General features: G+C 45.7%; 1 protein-coding gene across 1 annotated transcript; it reads right to left on the minus strand.

The window, feature by feature from the left end:
• Window positions 1–20177: 20177 nt before the first annotated feature.
• LOC147747074 (lamina-associated polypeptide 2, isoforms alpha/zeta-like) lies at window positions 20178–21430 on the minus strand. The gene has a single exon (XM_086936145.1). The coding sequence runs from the start codon at window positions 21428–21430 to the stop codon at window positions 20285–20287; it is 1146 nt and encodes a 381-aa protein (XP_086792271.1). The 3' UTR covers window positions 20178–20284.
• Between the last annotated feature and the right edge of the window lie 447 nt (window positions 21431–21877).

Below are 21877 nucleotides of genomic sequence, written 5' to 3' on the forward strand. Positions count from 1 at the left end.
GGTGGCAGTTATGGCAGTCGGAACCCCTATGCCTTGGCTTTTGACAACAATACACGAGCAACGCTCCGCCCTCAGCTTTGGACACAGAGGAACAACTTGGTTCACTATCCCTACTAGCAAGAACTGGAGTACTCTTCAGTGTCTATGGTCACTGTAAACGACCACAAAAAACTCCACATGTGCATACACACAGAGAGCCTGCCTGATTTCTATTGAAGTAAAAAGTAAAACTAGTTATTCTGTGCCTCACCTCTACCGATCAAATGGGTGAGATATAGAAATCTGTAAATACAGATCAGAGCCCAGTAGATGAAAATGCTCAGGTGCTCACTACATTTTTAACTGCCGCCATTGAACATGTTTGTGTTTTTTTTTACTAATTATCCACCGTCCGTGTTTTTCAGAACTGTGACTGAAAAGGTGCAGCTGTCTTAGCGCAGTTACATGATGAAAATGTACTTCTGTGTATTTTTCTGACTGCTGTGCCAGGCCCATTCTTTTTCTCAGAAATGTCTTTGATCCTGTGGTCACACGTACGATTCCCTGTAGGTCCACTCAGCCAAACATATTTCTGAGGTTGATAAAATGATAGCCGTTTAGTTGAGTAGCAAAGACGTGATGTCACTTTGTCAAAGGGCAAGTGATGTCTCTTTATGTATTGTCACTGGGGTCAAAGTTCCGGTGTTCTGGCTTTCGCCCTCCAAGCAGATCTTGGAGGTATTCCCAACAGCTGTGCAACATGCACACCCAAGTCATTTTAGCCGATGTCAATGGTGACTGCCAACCCATCTTTTCAATGAGGTATTTAAAATTGTGTATAACCTGTCCATCACCAAAGCACCTATGCCTGTTGGATGTTTATACTCCAGATGCTGGTAGTACAGCTGGAGGCCTGACAGGGCAAACACTGATTGTAGCTCTCGTAGTAACTGCCCTTCATGGTCCCATTGGAAGCAGCAGAAGACACTATATATGAAGGTAGCAGAGTAAGGCCTTGAAATGGAGTAGCCAGAGGTGACTAGCCAGGCCTACTGGGGGAGAGCGGGTCCACTACTAGTTGGTCACAGGCGTTGAGCACTTGGATGTATGTAGATTCAGTCAGGAGTGGAGTGCAACCTTTACTTCAACCTGAATTATCCGTTGTAGTAATTAAGAAAGGCTTGTCAGTAAGGAGCTACACAAGCGATACATTTAAGACATTTAAGTAGTAACATCTTGCTTCCTACCATGAGATCAGACATCTCCTTTTTTGTGACAAACTAGGTTGAGGTTCACTCACAAAGTTAGTCTTCTTGCAATGGTGATAAACCCTGTTTGTTCAACAGCACTTCTGTTTTTAGATAAAGCTAGAGAGTCAAATATTCCTGGTAGCACTGCTGTATTTGTTCTTCCAGCGGAATGTGCATTTGGAGGCATAGCTTTTAAATAATGTTAGGGGCGTGTGAGTCTGAGATTTCCTAACAAGCACCAAGGTGTACTCAACTAAAAGATAGGGCAAGATGGAGCTCCTGGACAGTGGTAACAGGCAGGGTTAGGAGCATGCTTTTTCAGTTATTTAGAAAAGTACACCCAGTCAGCATTGGAGCTCAGTGAGATACTCTTGACTATGTTGTCCACTGTAGCCCAGTCTCTCTTTACAGCAATGTAGGGCAGAAAGACCCCGGAGAGCAAGCTAGCATAACCCAAACTTAACATCAACAGACCAGGCTTAGAGTGAGCAGCAGCAGCAGAGTTTTCAGTAGCCCAGGCACAGCAGCAGAACACGTGTGGAAAGATTGAGGAATCAGGGTAAGCAGGCTAGATAAAAGTATCAATTTGTAGAAAAAGCTGCAGAATACCGAACACCGTGCAATAATAAGGCATCTAAACCTCCAAGAAGGGAAAGTTTGGAACTCCCTGAACCATGAAACTGGTGTACTCCATGGTGATCTATATAGCAAGGAACAGATGATCTCACTTTCTTTCTCCTTTTTAATAAAATCTATAGAAACAGTTTCAGAAATCTAACAATATGAACATTATGTGCAAGGATTAATGTGCTGAACGACATTGTAATTTGTTTTTTTCTACTGAGATGTACAATTCCCATTGTTAGGCTTCAAGCAGTAAAGTTTTGAGCTAATGTTTCTAAGTGGTTGTGGATGTAGTAGGTTCAATCAGTTATTTTCCAAATATGGCCTAGGATATGAGGATGGCGGTCGATTATATAGTGTACAAGATTCCAGAAATTTCTGACAGTTGGTGGGGGGGCCCAACATCAAAAAAAATTCAGCTGGGGGGGCTCAACCTAAAAAAGTTTGAAGACCTCTGGGGTAGATTGTATTCGAACGGCTGTTGGACTGATTTGTCCGAACATCAAAGATGGTTGTTACCTAATGCACATGTGCTGCCAGTTGTTACAATGGCACATGGATTGGCACACATTAGTGTGAAAGGAATTTGCAAGTTGTTGGCTCCGGTTTGGCAGAATGTGGGGATTCCCAGATGTGCAGAGAATTTAGTCAAAAACTGTATGGTGTGTTTGATGCATAATCCTGGTAAGGGAACTCCAACACCAGCTGGTCATTTTGCTCCTCCTACGTATCCGTTTGAGGCTTTGCAGCTAGATTTTATTCATATGGAAAGATGCAACAACTTAAAATATGTGTTGGTAGTTGTTTGCTCTTTTTCTAGATGGGTAGAAGCTTACCCCCTTAAGGACAACACTGCTTTGTCCACTGCCAAGGTTTTGATAAAATATTTTTTCCCGAGATTTGGATTGCCAAGAATCATTTGGAGTGATAACGGAAGTGAGTTTGTGGGACGAGTGATGAAGAGAGTGTGTGATGGTCTCGGGATCAAGCAGAAATTTCATGCTGCAAATCATCCCCAATCAGCTGGTTTAGTCGAGTGCTATAATGGCACTTTGAAGTTAAAATTAGCCAAAATACAAGAGAGCACTGGTTTACAATGGCCAGATGCTTTGCCATTAGCACTTTTGTCCACCCGAATGACTGTGCACTCGCGAATGGGTTTGAGTCCGTATGAGGTTGTGTTTGGTCGCCCGGCGAATATCTGGGGCGTACCAAGACCAACGAGATTCAGCGACCTTGAGTACCCTGTTTTGCCTGATTACTTGCGCAAATTGACAACTAAAATGAGTGTTTTACGCCAACAGGTGCACAAGCTGCAGAAGATCCAGGTCACATTATTGAACCTAGCTCCTGGATTTTTGTGCGCAATTTTCAACGGACCAAGAATGAGCAACCCCGTTGGATAGGACCTTTCCAAGTCCTTTTGTCGACGAGATCTGCGGTGCGAGTTCGTGGTAAGCGCCACTGGATTCACGGCTCCCACACGAAGAAAGCACCCTTACCTTTGCCGTACGACATGTGGGTTCAGGATGGTCTTGCAGACTCCGAGACTGAGACAGTTCCGAAGTTTGTGACTTTCAGTGACGCTCGTTTGATTGGGACTAATTCAGAAAAAGAGAGCGATTCACTTTTGCAAGCGGCAATACCTCCTGCAGAGCGGTTGGACACTACCGAGCCTCATCTTTTGTTCACTGATCAAGAAGTACCTGGAAGAAACAGATACAATTTGAGATTAAGAATCAGAGACTAATAAAAATTAATAAAGTTGATTTTTTATTGTTTGCAGGTTAACTCTCCACCAAGGATCTACGTATTTTTGTTTTTCTGAACTGCCATCCGGTTCCTGCTGCTAGGGTCGCGGTTGCTACCAGTCTTGGGAGTGCAAGCCTGAGACACTAGGTCTTGGGTTCTGTTGGTCCGAGGCAGTCTTCCTGGGTTCAGCGGAGACCCTCTCAAGCAAAATCAACCAACCACTGCGGGCAGCAACTTTAGTTTAGGATGGATTTCTTTGAGTTGGAGAGACCTGTACAGACACTGACTTTTAGAAAACGCATTTGCAAAATAATGTCGAAGAAATGTTTTTTGATTCCGTGCATACTTTTACTACTGAGTTTTGTAATTTTCATAATTGGTTATGTAGCATTTGTTTTTAAAATGACGTCTAATTCCACTGTGGAATCTACACCTTCACCTACTATTTCCTCTCATTCTTTCCACCCTTTGCCTGAATATGAGGTAGTCAGACGTAAGGAATTCGCTAATAATTCCTTCATACAGCTTTTGCACCAGCATCAGTTAGTGATTAATACAACGAACTGCTGGATTTGTGGTTTGATGCCCCATACAACCGATAAAGGTATTCCCTATCTGGTTTTGCCCTTTAGCTTAAATGGTTCAATTCGAGCTTACAGAACTATGTTCATATATGCCCACAGTGTTGACCCTTTACGTTCACAGAGAGATAATCCGAAGAATAGTCCTATAGCTAGAGGCATAGTCGATATGATCAAGGGGACTAATGCAGTAGAGACTATTCCGAAAGATGAAAGGCAACCGTATAGCGGTTGGAACGTAACTGGATATGGAGTTAGTCTGAGTATTAACCAACGAGCGAAAAGTCCTTTACCGATCTGGATAGTGCCCCATAAAGGTTACTATTGTCTGCAGGGCAACGGTAAGAATCTGAGAGCTCAGTTAGGGAAGAGCGTTTGTACTGAGACTTATGTGTTTCTGTCTCAATCTTCCCCAGCGTTCTTGGCTGCCAAGGGTACTTACTTTGTCTGCTACGACAAAGCGTATACATGGTTGCCCCATGATTTCTCGGGCACATGTTTCGTTTCCTTTCTGTTACCCCCCACTTTTACAGCTGCGGCAGATTATCACAAGATGAGAATTGCCAGAGGTGTCTTTAGCCAAGAAGACACTGCAGGACAAGAATTGGGAGATTTCGTTAAGGGTTTTCTGTCATTTTGGGGACCTATGGCTAACAGTAGGAATATTCGTCAGCTTACGAGAGTGGTTGAGTCCACCATAGTGGAAACTGCCGGTGCCCTTGGTAACTTGACTGCTGAGCTCCAGTCGGATAGACTTATGACACTTCAGAATAGAGTTGCCCTAGACGTTATTCTAGCAGATCGAGGGGGAGTTTGTAGATTGATCCAATCGAGCTGTGGTGTTTATATTCCAGATAACGCTCCGTCAGTTTTCCAGGCCATTTCCAAATTGCACAAGCTCTCCGATTCTGTCCATCTGGACAAAGGAGACTGGTCTTTGATGGGATGGTTATGGGGATTAAAATCCACTTGGGGTTTGAAGATTCTGATGGTCATTGGGATGGTCTTAGCAATTCTGTTCATGTTCTGTCTCTGTGTACAGTGTACTCCGGCTATTTGTGGCCTTTGTGCTACTTTGTGTTTACGGAAACCTGTCCAGAGAGAGGTACATAGTAATAAGATGATGCTACAACAGCATATCGATGACCTGATGAATATAGATCCGGATTCAGATTAAAATGGGTCTGTGTTTATTGCCTATGATAGGGCAAAAGGAGGTGTGGTTCCTTGGTTCCGAATTGGGTTCGATAGTTCTGAACCCGATTTATAAAAATCATCGGAAATGGACGATTTTGGTGTCAGCGGACCGCAAATGGCGAGTGTAGCGTGTCTGAGTGTTTTCGTATGAATCGATATAGGAGAACACTCTACATTTGAGGATTTAGTTTGAACCCTCGGGTTCCATTTTGTATATATGGTAGCCATCTTGTGTGGTTGCCCTAACATAGGCCCGATGACTGTGGCCGAACGAGTCCTTGACACATACGCCTTAGCTGACTCCTGGTTGACCTGGCCGAACTGAATCCACGCCTGAGGCGAATTCCGCCAAGCCAGTTCCTTGGTCAGCAGCTGGACTAATAAGGATCAAAGAACAGGACGTGGTCCGATTTTATGGTCCGCCATTCCCACTTCTCTATCTCCTTTCCATCTGTTTCTGCCTTTCCTTTACGACTTGTTCATCGATCTGGGTTGAAGGTTTTATGATGGGTTTGTCCGGCCTGATCGAGCAGGAAACTAACATGTGTGCGATCGATTTTGGTGGGCTGGACAACGTAAAGTGGGATTAACTTTGACTGTTGTGATTCGTTGCTTTTAAAATGCTACTTGTTCATTGGTTCGTTCTGTATGCACCGAATGTAAATTGTATGTTGCCAGAGGCGTAATTTTCGGCATAAAAGACTGAGTTTCTTTCATTGAAGTGGTGCAGTCTCTGTCGAACTACCCGTGTGTACTTCGTAGACCTCTGTCCCTGGATGCAACCATTAAACTTTGGTCTTTGACGTCATCGAGAAGTATCCCGTGTCTCTGGACAGGGGAATCCGGGGTCTTTGGGTGTTGCCCTGACACCGCTGGGTTTTTGTATTAGTATTGGTTCTGAGAAAACCCAGTACCTCAAGGGCTGGGGGATGCCAGGAGACAGGCTGGGGCAGCCCGGTGGTGAATAGAGAGATCTGCATCTAGATGGGAGGGGGGGTGTTGCACCTGAGACCTGAATAGGGCTGGGCCTTCCCTCTACAATGCTGGCTCCGCCCCCTGTGGCTTGTCTGATGTCTCTGCCCTGCACTGTGAAAGGAGAGAAGGAATCGTGTCAACAGAGTGCTCCAGAGCTGTATCTTCCCTCCCCTGTGCTGGCTCCACCTCCTGTGAGTCGGCAGATGTCTCTGCCCTGCACAGTGAAAGGAAGAAGAGAGTCATGTCAACAAAAGTGCTCAGGAACTGGTTTGAACTAGGCAGAGGCCTCTCTGCCTTCAGAGAACAAAGGATTTGGGGGTATGAATATTGGGACCCTGAGCCCAAGAAATTAGATCACTTCTGGAACAAGAAACCTTTCTGCTAAGGAGAAGAACCAAGGAAGCTGCAGGAGTTTGGACTGCCCCTCCGCCAGTGTGCTGTTTGCGGGGTTGGCCTGCAGTGGTTGCTTCATTGCCAAGGGAAAGTAGAAGGAACTTTGTAAGGACTTTCATCTACAAAATATTCTCCAAGGGCTTGAACTGTGCTTGCCTCCTTGTTACATCCTGCATTGTATTCCTTCCTTTTTATTCCTTCCACTTTAATGGCATGAGACCTGGTCCATCATGATCTAGTTCTCAGAACTTTCCTAGTGATGCATTCTGCATCTTGGAGTCAGTTGCATCTGGACTCTGAAGATATATGTATGATGCTGTGCTGCTGAATAAAGCTTCTTGAATTTAACCTGTTCCCTGGATTATTACAAATTTTGGTGATGAGGACTCCAGCCATCTATAGCACAGGAGCGGAGTGAACCCAATTTTATTCTTTCTGGGACTCTTTTTAGACTTTTACGAATATTTTGCCATTTTATCTTAAAAAAAAAAATTCTTGTTTGGATTTGTGGCTTTTTGTATTGATTCTTTTGCTTCCCTCACTGTTTGGGAGGATCTGCGGCTTTCTTTGAGCTAATTCACATCGAAATTGGACTTCTGCATCTTTTAACTTCGACACTCAAGCTTTGCCGAAGCCTGTTGCCTGTTGCCTGGATACCAAGACGCCGAGCTGTGGAACGCGCTGCCAGAAGCGAAGATTCCAGCCTGTTGCCTGGATTTCAAGACTCCAAACATCGCGGAGCATCGCGTACCTCAACGGAGCATCGCGACCTCAGCGTTTCCTGTGTGCGTCATATCGCCTAGCAACTGACGTGTTTGTTTCACCACTTTGTTTCTCCTACACACGGCATTTCATTCTACACGCAGCGTAACGTCCTACGTTCTGACGCTGCGTGCAACGTGCCGCCATTTTGTTTTGGAAAACATTTCGTTACCTAGCAACCCACTCGTCCAGAGACCTACGCGTAGATACTGCGTTTATTTCTTCACAAGCTACACGAAGATGCTGCGTTAGTCTCTCCATTTAACAGCGTTTTCTTCATTTACTTAATTTTCAGAGTTTTCCGATATTACGTTTTGTGAACTTTCATTCACCCATATTCACGAAGGTACTTTCTTGCATTTACACAGAGGAACTTCTACTCATATCTTCACAGTGACTCCTTCTATTGGGTTTACTATAATATTTACAGTGTGTTTCCATAAGATTTACAGTATGCTTTCCATAATATTTTACATTTGAGTGCATTTATTTTACAGTACATTTTAAGAAGTTTTATTTTACATTTTAGTGCATTATTTCTTTTAACTGTGTTATTCGAAATGCAATTTGACCCTCCTGCTAAATTTTTACAAATTAAGGGTGATCCTCCTTTACCTTGGGCAAGATGGAAGGAGGAATTCTTCAACTATATGAGGGCCATTGATGGAGAGCGAATGGGTGCGGAGAGGAAAAAGAGTATATTGTTGCATTGCTTAGGCTCAGAAGGGCAAGACATTTTTAGAACTTTGCCTCAGGTTACTGCTCCCTCTGGAAGTGGTGATAACCTTAATGTTTATTCTGAGGCTCTTGCCAGACTGGAAAAAAGATTTAAACCTACTGCCAATATGCTCTTAATCGTTTTAAATTTTACACCAGGGCGCAGAAACAGGATGAATCTTTCGATGATTTCCTCACTTCTTTAAGGGCATTAACTTTACGTTGTAACTTTGGTACAATGGCTGATGAAATGATACGTGACCAAATCATTGTTCATGTTAAGAATAAGAAAGTCCAAGATAAGTTGTGGTGCTTAGGTGATCCAAGTTTGGAAGAAAGTATTGCTATTGCTAAGTCCACAGAGAAGTCTGAAAAGTGGATGAATATCGTAGAGAAACAGAACCAATAACAATAAAACAAATGTTGAGGAAGAAGTTTGTCTAGTTAAGCCCAAAAATGAAGGAATTTTTTTTACTTCTACACATTTTAATACCAAGAATGTGTCAAGTAGTAGTTACAAGAAACCTGATTTTAACAGCAATTTGGTATCTTGTTTTAGGTGTGGCAATAAGTTGCACATCGCCTCTTTCCAAGGTTGTCCTGCCCTTAATAGAACTTGTAATGTATGTGGTAAAATGGGACACTTTGGCAATGTCTGCAGAGAAAAACATTTTAACACACAAGGGCGAGCGGGACAATCACGTACTAGTTCTAATTATACTCCTGTTAAAGTTTCTTCTGTTAATGATTCTGAAACCACATCACAAGAAGTTACTAGAGGCTATGTTGTCTCCATCATTCAAAGTGGTACTGTTGTTTTGACTAGTAGGAAATCACCTAAGTGCATGTTTGACATTTTTGGGATTGATGTTGAATTAATGGTAGATTCTGGGTCCCCATGGACCATTATTACAAAGCAATATTTTGATGAGAAGTTACATGATGTATGTGATCTTTTTAAGTTACAACCATCTGACATTTTAGCTGAGAGTTTTAATGGGAGCAATATTTATATTGAAGGATTTTTGAAAGTTCCTCTAACTTTCAGAGGTAGGCTGGCTCACATCAAACTATATATTGCCATCAAGGGTGTAAATGTTCTGGGATAGCAAGATCAATGGGAACTTGGTATCAAATTGAATCCACGAGCTAAGGATCCCATTGAACTTTGTAGTGACCAGGAGATGGTTAATACCATTAGTGATGGGGGCGAAGATGTTACCTCATTGTGGAGTAAAAAATTTGACAAAGTCTTTTGTGATCAACTAGGGAAGTTGAAAGGCTTTGCACACAAAATAGTGTTAAAAGATGGGGCTATTCCTGTTAATCAAAAATTAAGAGGTGTACCTCTGAACGTTAGGTCTGAATTAAAAGATATGCTGGATGACCTATTGAAGGATGACATCATTGAACCCATAGAGTCATCTGAATGGGTTTCACCCATTGTTCTCGTACGAAAACCTGATCAAAAGTTGAGAGTCTGTATTGATTTGAGAGCTCTTAATTCAAACATTGTTATAGATTGTCATCCGCTTCCCAATATCAATGAATTGGTTTCTCTTTTTGATGGTGCGCAGATCTTTTCTACTTTGGATCTTAGGTCGGCGTACCATCAAATAGAGCTAACGGAAGAATCTAAAAAATTCACTGCGTTTATTACACCTATGGGTCTCTTTCAGTACAGAAGAATGCCGTTTGGGTTGGCTTCGGCCGCTTCTGTTTTCCAGCGTGTATTGTTTCAGATTTTTAGAGATCTTGATTCTTTTGTTAAGTGCTTTCAAGATGACATTCTAATTTTTTCTAAAAATGATGTTGAGCATTCTGTACACCTTGATATGGGGTATGTTCTAGATTGCAAAACTATGGTCTCACTCTTAAAGCACATAAGTGCAATTTGTTTAGGAAATCAGTGGAGTATTTGGGGCATACCCTTTCAGGGGAAGGTTTGGTTCCAAAGAAATCTAATGTTGAGGCTATTCTTAATGCCCCAGCTCCTAGTACTAAGGAACAGCTTCTGTCCTTTTCGGGCATGTGCGAGTATTACAGCAAATTTGTTGCCAATTTTGCTACTAAAATGGAGCCTTTGAGGAAACTGTTGAGGCAAAAGAATGAGTTTGTGTGGGACACAGAGCAAGAAAAGGCTTTTACTGAAATCAAAAAGGATATTGTCAATTCACCAACTTTAAGACTCTTTAGGATGGGCAAAAAGTGTATCATTACTACGGACGCGAGTTTATATGGATTGGGGGGTGTGCTGTCTCAAACAGATAGTGTGTCAGAGTGGAATGTAGCTTTTTCATCCAGGACGCTGAGTGAAACAGAACGCAGGTATGCAGTTATTGAGCGAGAGCTACTGTCATGTGTGTGGGCCATTGAACACTATAGGATCTACATTTGGGGAAGAAAGTTCATTTTGAGGACTGATCACAAGCCCCTTGTTCATATTCTATCAGTGGGAGGAGGATGGAATTCTACGGCGAGAATTGCACGTTTGACATCAAAACTCCAGGAATATAGCTTTACGGTGGAATATATACCAGGAAAGAAAAACGTTACAGCTGATTGTCTATCACGCCTTCCTTGTCTTAGTGTGGTTGACAGCGTTAGTGGGCTTAAGGATGTTGATTTTGTTTCTGGCCTGCAGGATTTTGTTGATGCTCAGTATCAAGAGATTACTGAACAATTTTGGTTCAAGTGTCAGGAAGAGGATGATAAGTTAAATACTTTAAGGAAATACCTGTTGGAAGGTTGGCCCAGCAAAGCCAATATCAGAGAGGATATTGTGCCATTTTTTAATGTTGCTGATGAATTGTTTTGTGAAGGTAATTTAGTCTTTAAAGGTGACAAGTGTGTTCCACCGGTTGGAGTTCAGGATTTAATACTCAAGTTGGCGCATAAAACCCATCCTGGAATCTCTGCCATGAAGCGTCTTATTAGGTTGAACTTTTGGTGGCCAGGTTTGGACAGGTTTGTAGATCGTGTGGTTAGAGAATGTAGTGAGTGTTGTGACAAAGACAAGATGTTGAAAATTATTGTTCCACCCCTTAAATCGGTAGTGTGGCCTGAATTTCCGTGGAATAAAATTGCTTTTGACATTTCTGGTCCGTTTAATATTTTACCTGAGTCTTCTCGTTTTGCTCTTGTGATTATCGATTACCATTCAAAATGGCCAGAGGTAAAATTTGTGTCCAAAATCACTTCTGAGGTCACTATCTTGTTCTTTCAGGAAGTATTTTCTAGAGAAGGTTGTCCTTCTGTTTTGGTGTCAGACAATGGAGTTCAATTGGTCTCGTCAGAGATGCAGTCATTTTTACAATCTTGTAATATCAAACATGTTAGGACTTCTCTCTACGAACCGCATGAGAATGGTCAAGTTGAGCGATTCAACCGTGTGTTAAAGAACTTTGTTGTTGATGCCATTAAGGAAAAGGGTAATTGGTTGAATGCTCTCAGAGAGAAACTTTGGAATTACCGTATAACTCTCACACTACCACTGAAGTTAGTCCATTCAAATTACTTAAGGTAAGAGATCCAGCTTCTGTTATTTGTCCTTGGTGGTTCAAGGAGAAGTGTAAGGGTTTTTGTGAGGATGTTGTGGATGTTAAGGTTATTGCGGACAGAGTTGCCTGTAAACAGAATAAATCTGCTGTGTGGTATAACAAGAGGTGGAAGGCAAGGGAGCATGGTTTGGCTGTGGGAGATTGGGTCAAGATTATGAAACCTTCTTTTGTGAGCAAGTATGGTAGACCCATTCAGGTTAAGAATGTTTTTAAAAACTCTTATCACGCAAGATGGAAAGGTCTGGAATGTAAGCAAGGTTGCGAAGTGTCCTTTCCAGTATGGTACAAATACTCATTCTCATTCTCAGAGTTGTTCCAACTCTGTACCAGATCAGTTTTCTAGGTCTTCTCCTGATACAATTGCCTCTAGAATCAAGGAAGATTCCCGAATTCGGAAGAGACCCATGTCTTTACGGGACTATGTTTAATATGTTACCGTTTGCTTCTTTATAGTTCTATTTATTTTAATTTTCTTTTGTTTTTTCATTTTGTGGGGGAGATGTGTTACATCCTGCATTGTATTCCTTCCTTTTTATTCCTTCCCCTTTAATGGCATGAGACCTGGTCCATCATGTTCTAGTTCTCAGAACTTTCCTAGTGATGCATTCTGCATCTTGGAGTCAGTTGCATCTGGACTCTGAAGATATATGTATGATGCTGGGCTGCTGAATAAAGCTTCTTGAATTTAACCTGTTCCCTGGATTATTACACTCCTTCTGAAGTCTCAGGGACAAAAGACTTCACCTCCAGCTCCCTCTTGAATTTCCTTGCTGGGAATTCTGACTCCAGTCACTTGCGTGCCGCTGGGAGCTGGAAGTGCGACGCATCAAGAAGAAGCGTGTCGCCGCCGCAGCTGAAATCGTCGCATCGCCGGAGAAGCGAGCCTTCGCCGCATCTCCTTGGAAGTGTGTGCTCATCGTAGCTGTCTGCTGTCGCATCACCGGAGAAGCGTGACGCCATCGAGAGAGTCGCCATCACATCGCCGGAGAACCGTGTCGGAGGGCCTGTCGCGGCTCCAAAGTACAGAATCGTCGCAAGGCTGCCCGGTCGTCATCCCTTTGTCATCGCACCGCTGCATCAAGGGCGCCATCTTCTCGCATCGCATCGCACCCGGATTGTCGCATCGCATCAAGGCACCATCTTGCACACCGCAACGGGCCCGCGGCCGAGAATCTACATATCACCTCCGCACCGGTAAGGCTCACGACGAGTCCTTTACTTTGCGCAAGCATTGAGGAAGGACCCAACCGTTCCCCCGGGTCACGGAACCGACGCATCTCCCCTATTTCGAGCCTTTTGTTCACTTTGCATTACACATCCAGGTACTTTGTTGAGATCTTTGTCGCATTTACCAACAACTTGAACTAAGAGACTTTAATCATCTTTTAAGTAACCTTAAGTGTAGTATTGTGGATTTTTGTCATTTATGGTCTTGTGTTAAGTCTATATAAAGAACACGTATTTTTATAAAACCTGTGTTGTGTCCATCTGTTGTGTTATCACTGTATTACTGTGTATATTCACAAATGCTTAACACACAGGGGCTGACAAAATCCTAACTTCTGTGAATACCAAAAGTAGTAAGTTTAGGATTTTGTCTTAAGTTAGTTCTGTGAATCGGGCCCACTGCCTCTGAGATAAGCCTGTATGCTCGTGCCAAGGGGGTGAGCAGAGGTTATTAAGGAGTGTAATCCCCTTATCCTGACTTAGAAGTAAGGGTCCCTATTTGGACAAAGGTGAACCCCATTGCCAACTAGAGACCCCCCGATCTAACAATTACTAGCAGACAGGAGCCACCTATCCATAGCATTTCCTGTATCATTCTGAGGTTGGTATACTCAATGGTTAATGACGGATAACTGCGTCGCCCAATATTACTTTTTGATATTTGACAACCCAGTTCCTCCATCATACCACCCCTTTACCAATTTCTGGAGTGAAATTTGTGGTGGTCTATTGCCACAGAGCAGCATTCTCTGCACACTTTCCACCGCAACAAAATAGGAAGCGGGGACGATGTTGAGTGAGTTATGGATGTACAAGAAATGGTGCAACAGCATCATCTTGAAGAGCGCAGCTCTACCCAGTAGCGATAGCGGAAGCGTCTTCCAGTGTTAACAACACCTTCCTGTTTTATCCCAAGCGTCTAGGTGAGGAACAGGGAGTGGAGGCCACAGAAAGGACACTTTATCCACAGTTATTATCTTTCCTTCCTACTACTATCAGGACCCCCTGAGGCCAGGGGTAGCAAAGGGCAGACCAAGAGTAGCAGCTGTGAGCACAGCTACCCCTAATTATTGACCAAAAATTAAGTTGCTGGTTTTCCATCCCCCACTTCTGCTAGGAGGCTTACTTATTGTCTTCACTGCCCTTCTGTCACTGCCCTTTTAGGAGATTAAAAATCTTCAACAGACCAAACAGGCAGAAGATGGGGGTTGTATTAGACAAATATCTCTGCTCTGTGACTCACTGGGTGGAAAGTCAGCTGCTGTATAGAAATGTATGAGAGCCAGAGATAGGTTACATAGGCTGAGGGATAACTAGTCCTAAGTCAACTGGCTAACAAGAAGACTGACCGTCTACACCAACCCACTCAAAATAATATTACAAACTACTGTCAGCATCAGGGATCCCGCCATTTCCCTTGTGTGGGTAGCGCCTGTTGCTATCATTAGGGTGACCAGATCCCTTCAGATTATTACGGACACTGTTTTTAATCTTGGACCTTCGTGGTATAACCTGATGCATTCTGAGTATTGTAGTCTTTAATTGCTTCCATTTAACTAATTAGACATAAACACCTGGAATCAATGATTTGTGGAATAAAAGTTCAGTCCTGGACACAGTGTACCTACACACCTGGAGTGAGTTACGCGCCTTGCTACCACTCAAACTTTTTGCCCCTTGATTTTTGTCAGTTAAACACCTGAACCTCCCTTTCCACAGTAGACAGTGGCTACCTCTGCACAGTGCTTTACATGGAAAAAATAAGTGTAGGTACTCACCAAAATGAGTAATGGACTGGGGGTGGAGTTTGAGGGGAGGGTTAAGGGTGGAGCACAGGGTGAGGATAGGGGTGGGGGAAAGGGCAGGACTAGGTTTTTGACATTTCCAGGCTTTATAAACAAGAAATCTGCATGATTGCAAGAATGTCATATACATCTGTCTGTGAGTTATAACATTAATATATGTTCATTACTACCCAACGTAACTCTTTTTAGCAACCTTAGAATAACAAATGATCATTTAGAGAATGTATTAAGTTTGATACACATTTTATAAGGAGTTGGACTGCCTTTTGTCTGATAATTGGTATTTTATTTCTTTGCTGATAGAGTATCAATTTCCTTGGTGTGTTGAGAACGTATAATCTGTGCTGTTTTTATATTGTAATGGGCTTTGCTATTGTTTAAAGACCATGGTCTAAATAAACTTTGTTTTTGACTCACTAACTGGCTGATTGAGGGAAAAAATAGTACGGTTTCAAACATATGCCTTGCAGTTTGCATGCAGCTCCTTGATGCTGGCCAGAACTCACCAAGCTGTATGACAAGGATATCTGTAACAAAATCAAAACTTTGCCCTTTTTGAGGTTAATAAAACTTGTATTTGCCTCATGAGTGCTAATTTTTAAAATACACTTGTCTCCACAAGGGCAAACATGCCTCATTATTTATTCACAACACTTTTATTTTCTTGAAGAAACTGACATATACAATTCCCTATCTGTCCATGTATTTCCCTGTGAATTCACATAAAGCACCTTTACTGTGACTTCCTCCAAGCATCCATAACCCTAACACTGACAATCTAGTGTTGACAGGTGTCCAGGAGTCTTATATGGCACCTCCATATTTACCTACAGACGTAGCACTACTGAAGCAAGATGCTTTTTAAGTTTATAATCCGAAGTTTGGTTCTGGCACATTCTGCTTCTTGAAGTTGTTCTAATTTATTGTCACTCTTACTTCCTTTCTTTCTCTTCCAATCACTTTTTCTTTTTCTCTGGCTTTATCTTCTCATCACTACATAGTCCTACGGTACCAGGCTCATGCACCTCCAGGTGGTGCATAGACCTTGCAATCTTTTATTAACAGATGCCACCAGATAGAAGGATTCCATAAACAGCCTAAATGAATGCATAGAGCCTACACCAGAAGCAGTGTCCTGAAATAATTCCCTATTAATTAAAAACAAGTATTGGAAATGCAATAGCTCTCACATTTGTCTGAGTTTGAGCTTTTGGCGTTGTCTTTTACCTATGTATGATAGAGTGTATGTATGTGGTGTGTGGTGGAATTATGTGGGTTGTATTGGAATTGTTAGTTGAGGAGCAGTATGAAGCATAAGGAAGGAGAGTGAAGAATAGAAGGGCAGCGTGAAGCACAACAAACGTGTCTGAGTAGGGAAGCGTGAGGCACAAGGAAGGAGAGTGAGAAGAGAGGCCACACCTCTAGTTAGTGTTTCTGGGAGGACTGGTAGCCAGACAAAGAAGATGGACTACCTAAAGCTTCTTGCTCACTGTTGCTGCGCGTGAGCATGGTGTTGACCTGGAGCGCCGCCCCTCCTCCTACGAGTAAATCTTCAAAAGTAGGCCAACAAAAAAAGCGGGCGCAAAGCTCAAACATAAATTGCGCTGCCCGTGCATGTAAAAGTTGTACGCGCTTTGCACTGCGTAGGCATCTGATAATATGAGGTAGCAAAACAAAGGAGCTGCTATTGGCGGAAGCAAAGAGTGCATTTATTGGTTGTTGAAATGACACCAGGGCTCGTACTGCCGAGCTGAGAGCGAAATGCTCGGCCGGAAAATAAAACAAGACTAGGGTGGTGCAAGCTTCACTTCATTTCAGAAAACTCACCACACGTTGCAACACCAAGAGGGAGACTTTTGTTTGCTTTTTGACTAGCTTGTATCTCTGAGGGAGAGGTAGTTTAGGATCCCCCAACAGGAGTAACTCCTTGTTGAGGTGCATAAGGTGAAATAACTGTGCACACTGCAGACGCGCAATACAGTGCACAAGTACACTCTACGCACACGCGTGAGGCACGCAAAGTGCATCCAGGCGCGCACATCATGCTCACTGAGCACAAGCACTTATTGCCAGGCCAGACGTTCTGAAATGAGCGGCGCTCAGGAGACAGAGACAGCAGCAAGAGAAATAGTTACAAATGACCGGTTACTCACCGGTAATATTCATTACTCCGAGTCGTAGCCCTCCCCGTCCCAGTCCTAACTACATGAGCATAGCTCCTCCCACCAGAAACTCCCAAGCAACTTGAAACCCATCCCTTCCCTCCAGGCCACACCCATACCCTGAGGCATATAACCCTGTTACCTGCCAATCAACAACCTGTACCTAACAAGCACAAGAAGCCGAAACAGGGAGGGAGGGATGGGAACCTGGACTGGGACGGGGAGGGCTACGACTCGGAGTAATGAATATTACCGGTGAGTAACCGGTCATTACCTCCTCGTCAGCCCTCCCCGTCCCAGTCCTAACTACATGAGCAGATACCAAAGCAATAATCGGCTTCACTCAGTAGCAAAAAACAGACTTTATTAAAGCACAGAAAGTCACACCACCGGAGTAGAACGCAACACAGCGTCCCCAAACCCAGCAGAATCAGTCCCCCCAACCACCAAACGATAATGGGACATAAAGGTGTGTGGAGAACTCCAGGTAGCAGCCCTGCAGATTTCAGCCATGGAAGCCCCCTGAAAACAAGCCCAGGAAGCCGCCACCCCCCGAGTCGACCTTCCCTGAACAGACGCTGGAGCCAACACACCACAGGCCTCATACGCAGCACCCACAGCCCATCGTAGCCAACGACTGAGGGTAGCCCCAGAAGGCTTAAGACCCTGACCAGCCAGGCCAAAGGTCACAAAAAGGGATTCCACCTTACGAAACGGCCCAGTACGCAACAAATAGATCTCAAGAGCCCTCCGAACATCCAAACAGTGCAGCCGCACCTCAACCTCTGAAAGAGGATCAGGACATAAAACAGGCAAAACCAGATCCTCCGAGCAGTGAAAAGAGGAAGGGACCTTGGGAACAAAGGAAGGATCAGGCCGCAGTACCACCCGATCAGGAAAGAAACGTAAAAAAGGGGCCGAACAAAGCAAGGAGCCCAACTCCCCAATCCGCCTAGCCGACGTAATAGCCACCAGGAACAGCACCTTGATCGTCAGAAACCTCAAAGACACCTCCAGTAGAGGCTCAAAGGGAGCCCCCTGCAAAGCCCCCAAAACCAGAGGCAGATCCCAACTAGGAGCAAAGGACCGAATGACAGGCTTCTGAAGGAAGCAACTCCGCAACAAACGGGACACCAGGGGAACCACCGGGTCACAGACCGAACCCCGAAAGGCCCGAACAGCAGCCCACTGAGCCCTCAGGGAGGACACAGCCAGACCCAAGTCAAAGCCGTCCTTCAAAAAGTCCAAGACCAGTACCGGATCCACCCCCAAAGCAGACCACCCACGCGCCGTACACCAAGACTGAAAAGAAACCCAATGCCGGGCATAGGATTTGAGAGTCGAAGGGCGCCTGGACCTCTGAATAAAATCTGCCACAGAAGGAGAACACCCCAACGCCACAAGGTTCATCCTCTCAACAGCCAACCCGCCAGTCTCAGGCGGACCAGACACTCCAGAGACAGAGGGGGAAATGACAAGGGACAAGGGACCACCGGCAACCTCCAGCAAGGCCCCACTGCCAACTTCAACAACAGAGGGAACCAAGGCCGCCTGGACCAATCCGGAGCCACCAGGATCACCGAAGCCCGATCCAATTTGACCTTCAGCAGAACACGCGGCAGCTGGGCAATAGGGGGAAAGGCATACATCAGGCCCCCCTCCCACCGGAAGGACAGGGCATCCACCCTCCAAACCTCGGCAGAGCGAACCAGAGAACAAAACGTCTCCCTCAAGGCGTTCCCCGGGGCCGCAAACAGGTCCACCACCGGGACCCCGAACCGGGCCATCAGGCAACGAAAGAGTTCCTGAGACAGGCACATGTCCGACAGGGAGGGAAACACCCTGCTCAGGCGATCCGCCTCCGAGTTCAAAATCCCAGGCAGATGTAAAGCCCTCAGAGACAACAAGTGAGACTCCGCCCACAGGCCTATACTCTGAGCCAACAAATTGAGGGAAGCCACCCTCGCGCTCCCCTGGCGGTTGATATAACACACCACCACCGTGTTGTCCGACCGCACCATCACATCCCTCTGGAGGACCCAAGGCAGAAAATGAGACAACGCCAACTGAACCGCCTTCAATTCCCGCCAATTTGAGGACATCTCCGCCTCTGGCACTGACCAAAGACCCTGCACAGACTCCTGACCCAAGACCGCACCCCAACCCAGTTCGCTGGCGTCGGTCGTCAGGACCAACCTCACTTGGGACACAAAGGGCGAGCCCTGTAAGAGGTTCCGATCCACCAGCCACCAGGACAACTCCCGGGCGATGGACACACTCCCCGGAACCAACAGTTCGTAATTCAGAGAGGCCGGATCCCAATGCTCCAGAAGATGATTCACAAGGGGGTATAAGTGTAAGCGGGCCCAAGGAACAATCATCACAGTTGCTGACATCAGCCCCTGAACACGCAACCACTGGCGAGCCGTGGAAGACCGAGCCCCCAACACCTTCTTCAGTTCGTGCACAAGAGTCAGTCTGCGGGGCTCCGACAGGAAGACCTTCCCCAACCTGGTGTTGAACACCCCCCCAATGAACAACAGTGCCTGAGTGGGGTGAAGATGGGAATTTTCCAAGTTCAGAATCCACCCGAACCGTTGAAGGAGACTGCAAACCTCCCGGGAATGTGACTGAGCCTGAAGGAAAGAAGAGGAAGAAATCAACCAATCGTCCAAGTAAGGGAAAACCTGTATACCCTTAGCATGCAACAAACCCACCAAGGGCGCCAATACTTTAGTAAACACCCTCGGAGAGGCAGACAGGCCAAAGGGCAATACCTGGAACTGGTAGTGATCCACCCCTACACAGAAACGCAGGAACCTCTGGGAATCTGCGTGCACTGGCACATGAAAATAGGCGTCCCGTAGATCGAGAGAAGCCAGGAAATCTCCCACCGACAGGAAGGGAAGAATCAACCGCAGAGTCACCATTTTGAAGGACCGATGAGGGATACACAAGTTCACCGCCTTCAGATCCAGGACCGGACGGAAGTCCCCATTTGGCTTTTGGATCAAAAACAGGATTGAGTAAACCCCCCGACCCTGTTGACTCACTGGCACCCTCACCACAGCACCCTTTGACACCAAGTCCCGAACTCCGTCCAATAGAGCACGACATCTTGCCAGAGACCTGGGAACAGGGATAGCTTTGAACACATCCACCGGAGGAGTCCCAAATTCTATTCTGTAGCCCAGCCGTACCACCTGTAGAACCCACAGATCCCGAACGAACTCCTCCCAGACAGGTAAAAAAGAGGTGAGGCGACCCCCAACCGGCACCTCCAAGGAATCCATCACATAGTCACGACTTGGAGGGACCTGCAGAAGAGGAAGCACCTTGTTGACCCCGGGACTTGTGGAAGGAAGGGACACCCCGGCCACGTCCCCTACCACGAAAGGGCTGAGCAGCCATCTTAGATTGAAACGCCTGCCCAAAAGCCCGCTTATAACCCGCAAACTTCCCTTTCTGAGAAGAGCGGACCGGAGCCAACAATTTTTTGTCCTCAGCTGTCTTTTTAATCAAAGCTTCCAACGGCTCCCCAAACAGCTTAGAGCCCGTGAAGGGAATCTTCATCACGGCCGCCTTCTGAGCAGCTTCCGCCTTCCAAGACTTAAGCCACAACTGCCTCCTAGCAGCAACCGAGGCACCAGCAGCCGCCGCCGCAGCACTAAGGGAGTCGAAGGACAAGTCAGCCATGAAACGCAACTGCTGTTCCAACATGGACAAAGACTCAGAGGGATCCTCTTCCTGCATGAGCTGCGCAGAAATACCCTGACAGTCCTTAAGAAGCGACTGAACAAGATAGCTGGTGTAAGCAGCAGACCGAACAGCCAGATTGGAGGCTGCAAAGGACCGCTTCAAGGCCCCCTGGACACGCTTGTCCCCAGGATCAGAAGGCACCGCATCCTCAGACACCACCAGGCTCTGAGACGCCAAACCAGCCAGCAGAGAATCCACTTTCACCACAGCCGGAAACTCCTCCGCGAAGCCCTGCAAGGGATACCTCTTAGCCAGAAACCGGGGAAAGGCATGCCTGTCAACATCCTTCCACTCCCCCTCCAGCACCTTCCTCACAGACGTATGAATGGGGAGGCTTTCCGGATCTTTCTTCAGGTAATTGGCGAAGAAGTCTTCAGACTCTCCACCCTCCACAGGATCAGGGAATCCCAGATTGTCCCGAACATGCTGCATAACACAGCGAAGGTCAGCCCCTTGGACAAAACGACCCTTCACTTCCTCATCAGAGTCAACGTCCGGATCTACCTCAGCCGAGGCATCCAATTTCTGTCTCTTAGGCCCCTTGGGATCATGAGCCACAAAGGCCGCCGCCACAGCAGCCTCAATCATTGTTTGAATATTCGCCATGGAAGGAGCAGTGGAAGAACCAGCGACCACCTCCCCATCCTCACAGCCGAGCTCACGCACGTCTGCACCTCTACCCTCCATGTTGTAAACAGGAGAACAGAAATCCAGACCCCAAGATATACCCAGACCAATCAAAGCAAAAATCCCCAAGGGCCAACCAGGGAAAGCCACCTAGACCTGGAGCCAATCCCTACACAGGACCGAAGGCCGGCCTTCAAACCGCCCTATCAGAGAAGACTATCCAAACTACAAAAGGAAAAGACTGAACAGGGCCCAACTGTAAGGACACGAAGAAACCCAGAAGACCCCGTCCCAGGAACCAGTGAACCCAGAGGTAAGAACTCCCCAACGCCCCAGCAGAACTGCAGGAGAGCAGAGCCACCAAACCCCACATGACCCTCACAGACAACAGAAACAGGCCAAGGACAGGGAAAAACACCCTAGGGCCCCTCCACAGCAGAGCAGCAAGAGGCCAAGACACGAAATCAAGCCCCATGCAAATCCCTCCAGCAAAAAACGGCAATAAAG

The sequence above is a fragment of the Lissotriton vulgaris genome, chromosome 1_1 (genome assembly GCF_964263255.1).
Source record: "Lissotriton vulgaris chromosome 1_1, aLisVul1.2, whole genome shotgun sequence".
Lineage (NCBI taxonomy): Eukaryota > Metazoa > Chordata > Amphibia > Caudata > Salamandridae > Lissotriton > Lissotriton vulgaris.

Coding starts and splice junctions, on each gene's coding strand:
- LOC147747074 (XM_086936145.1), bottom strand. CDS start 21,430: ATGGAGGGTAGAGGTGCAGACGTGCGTGAGCTCGGCTGTGAGGATGGG.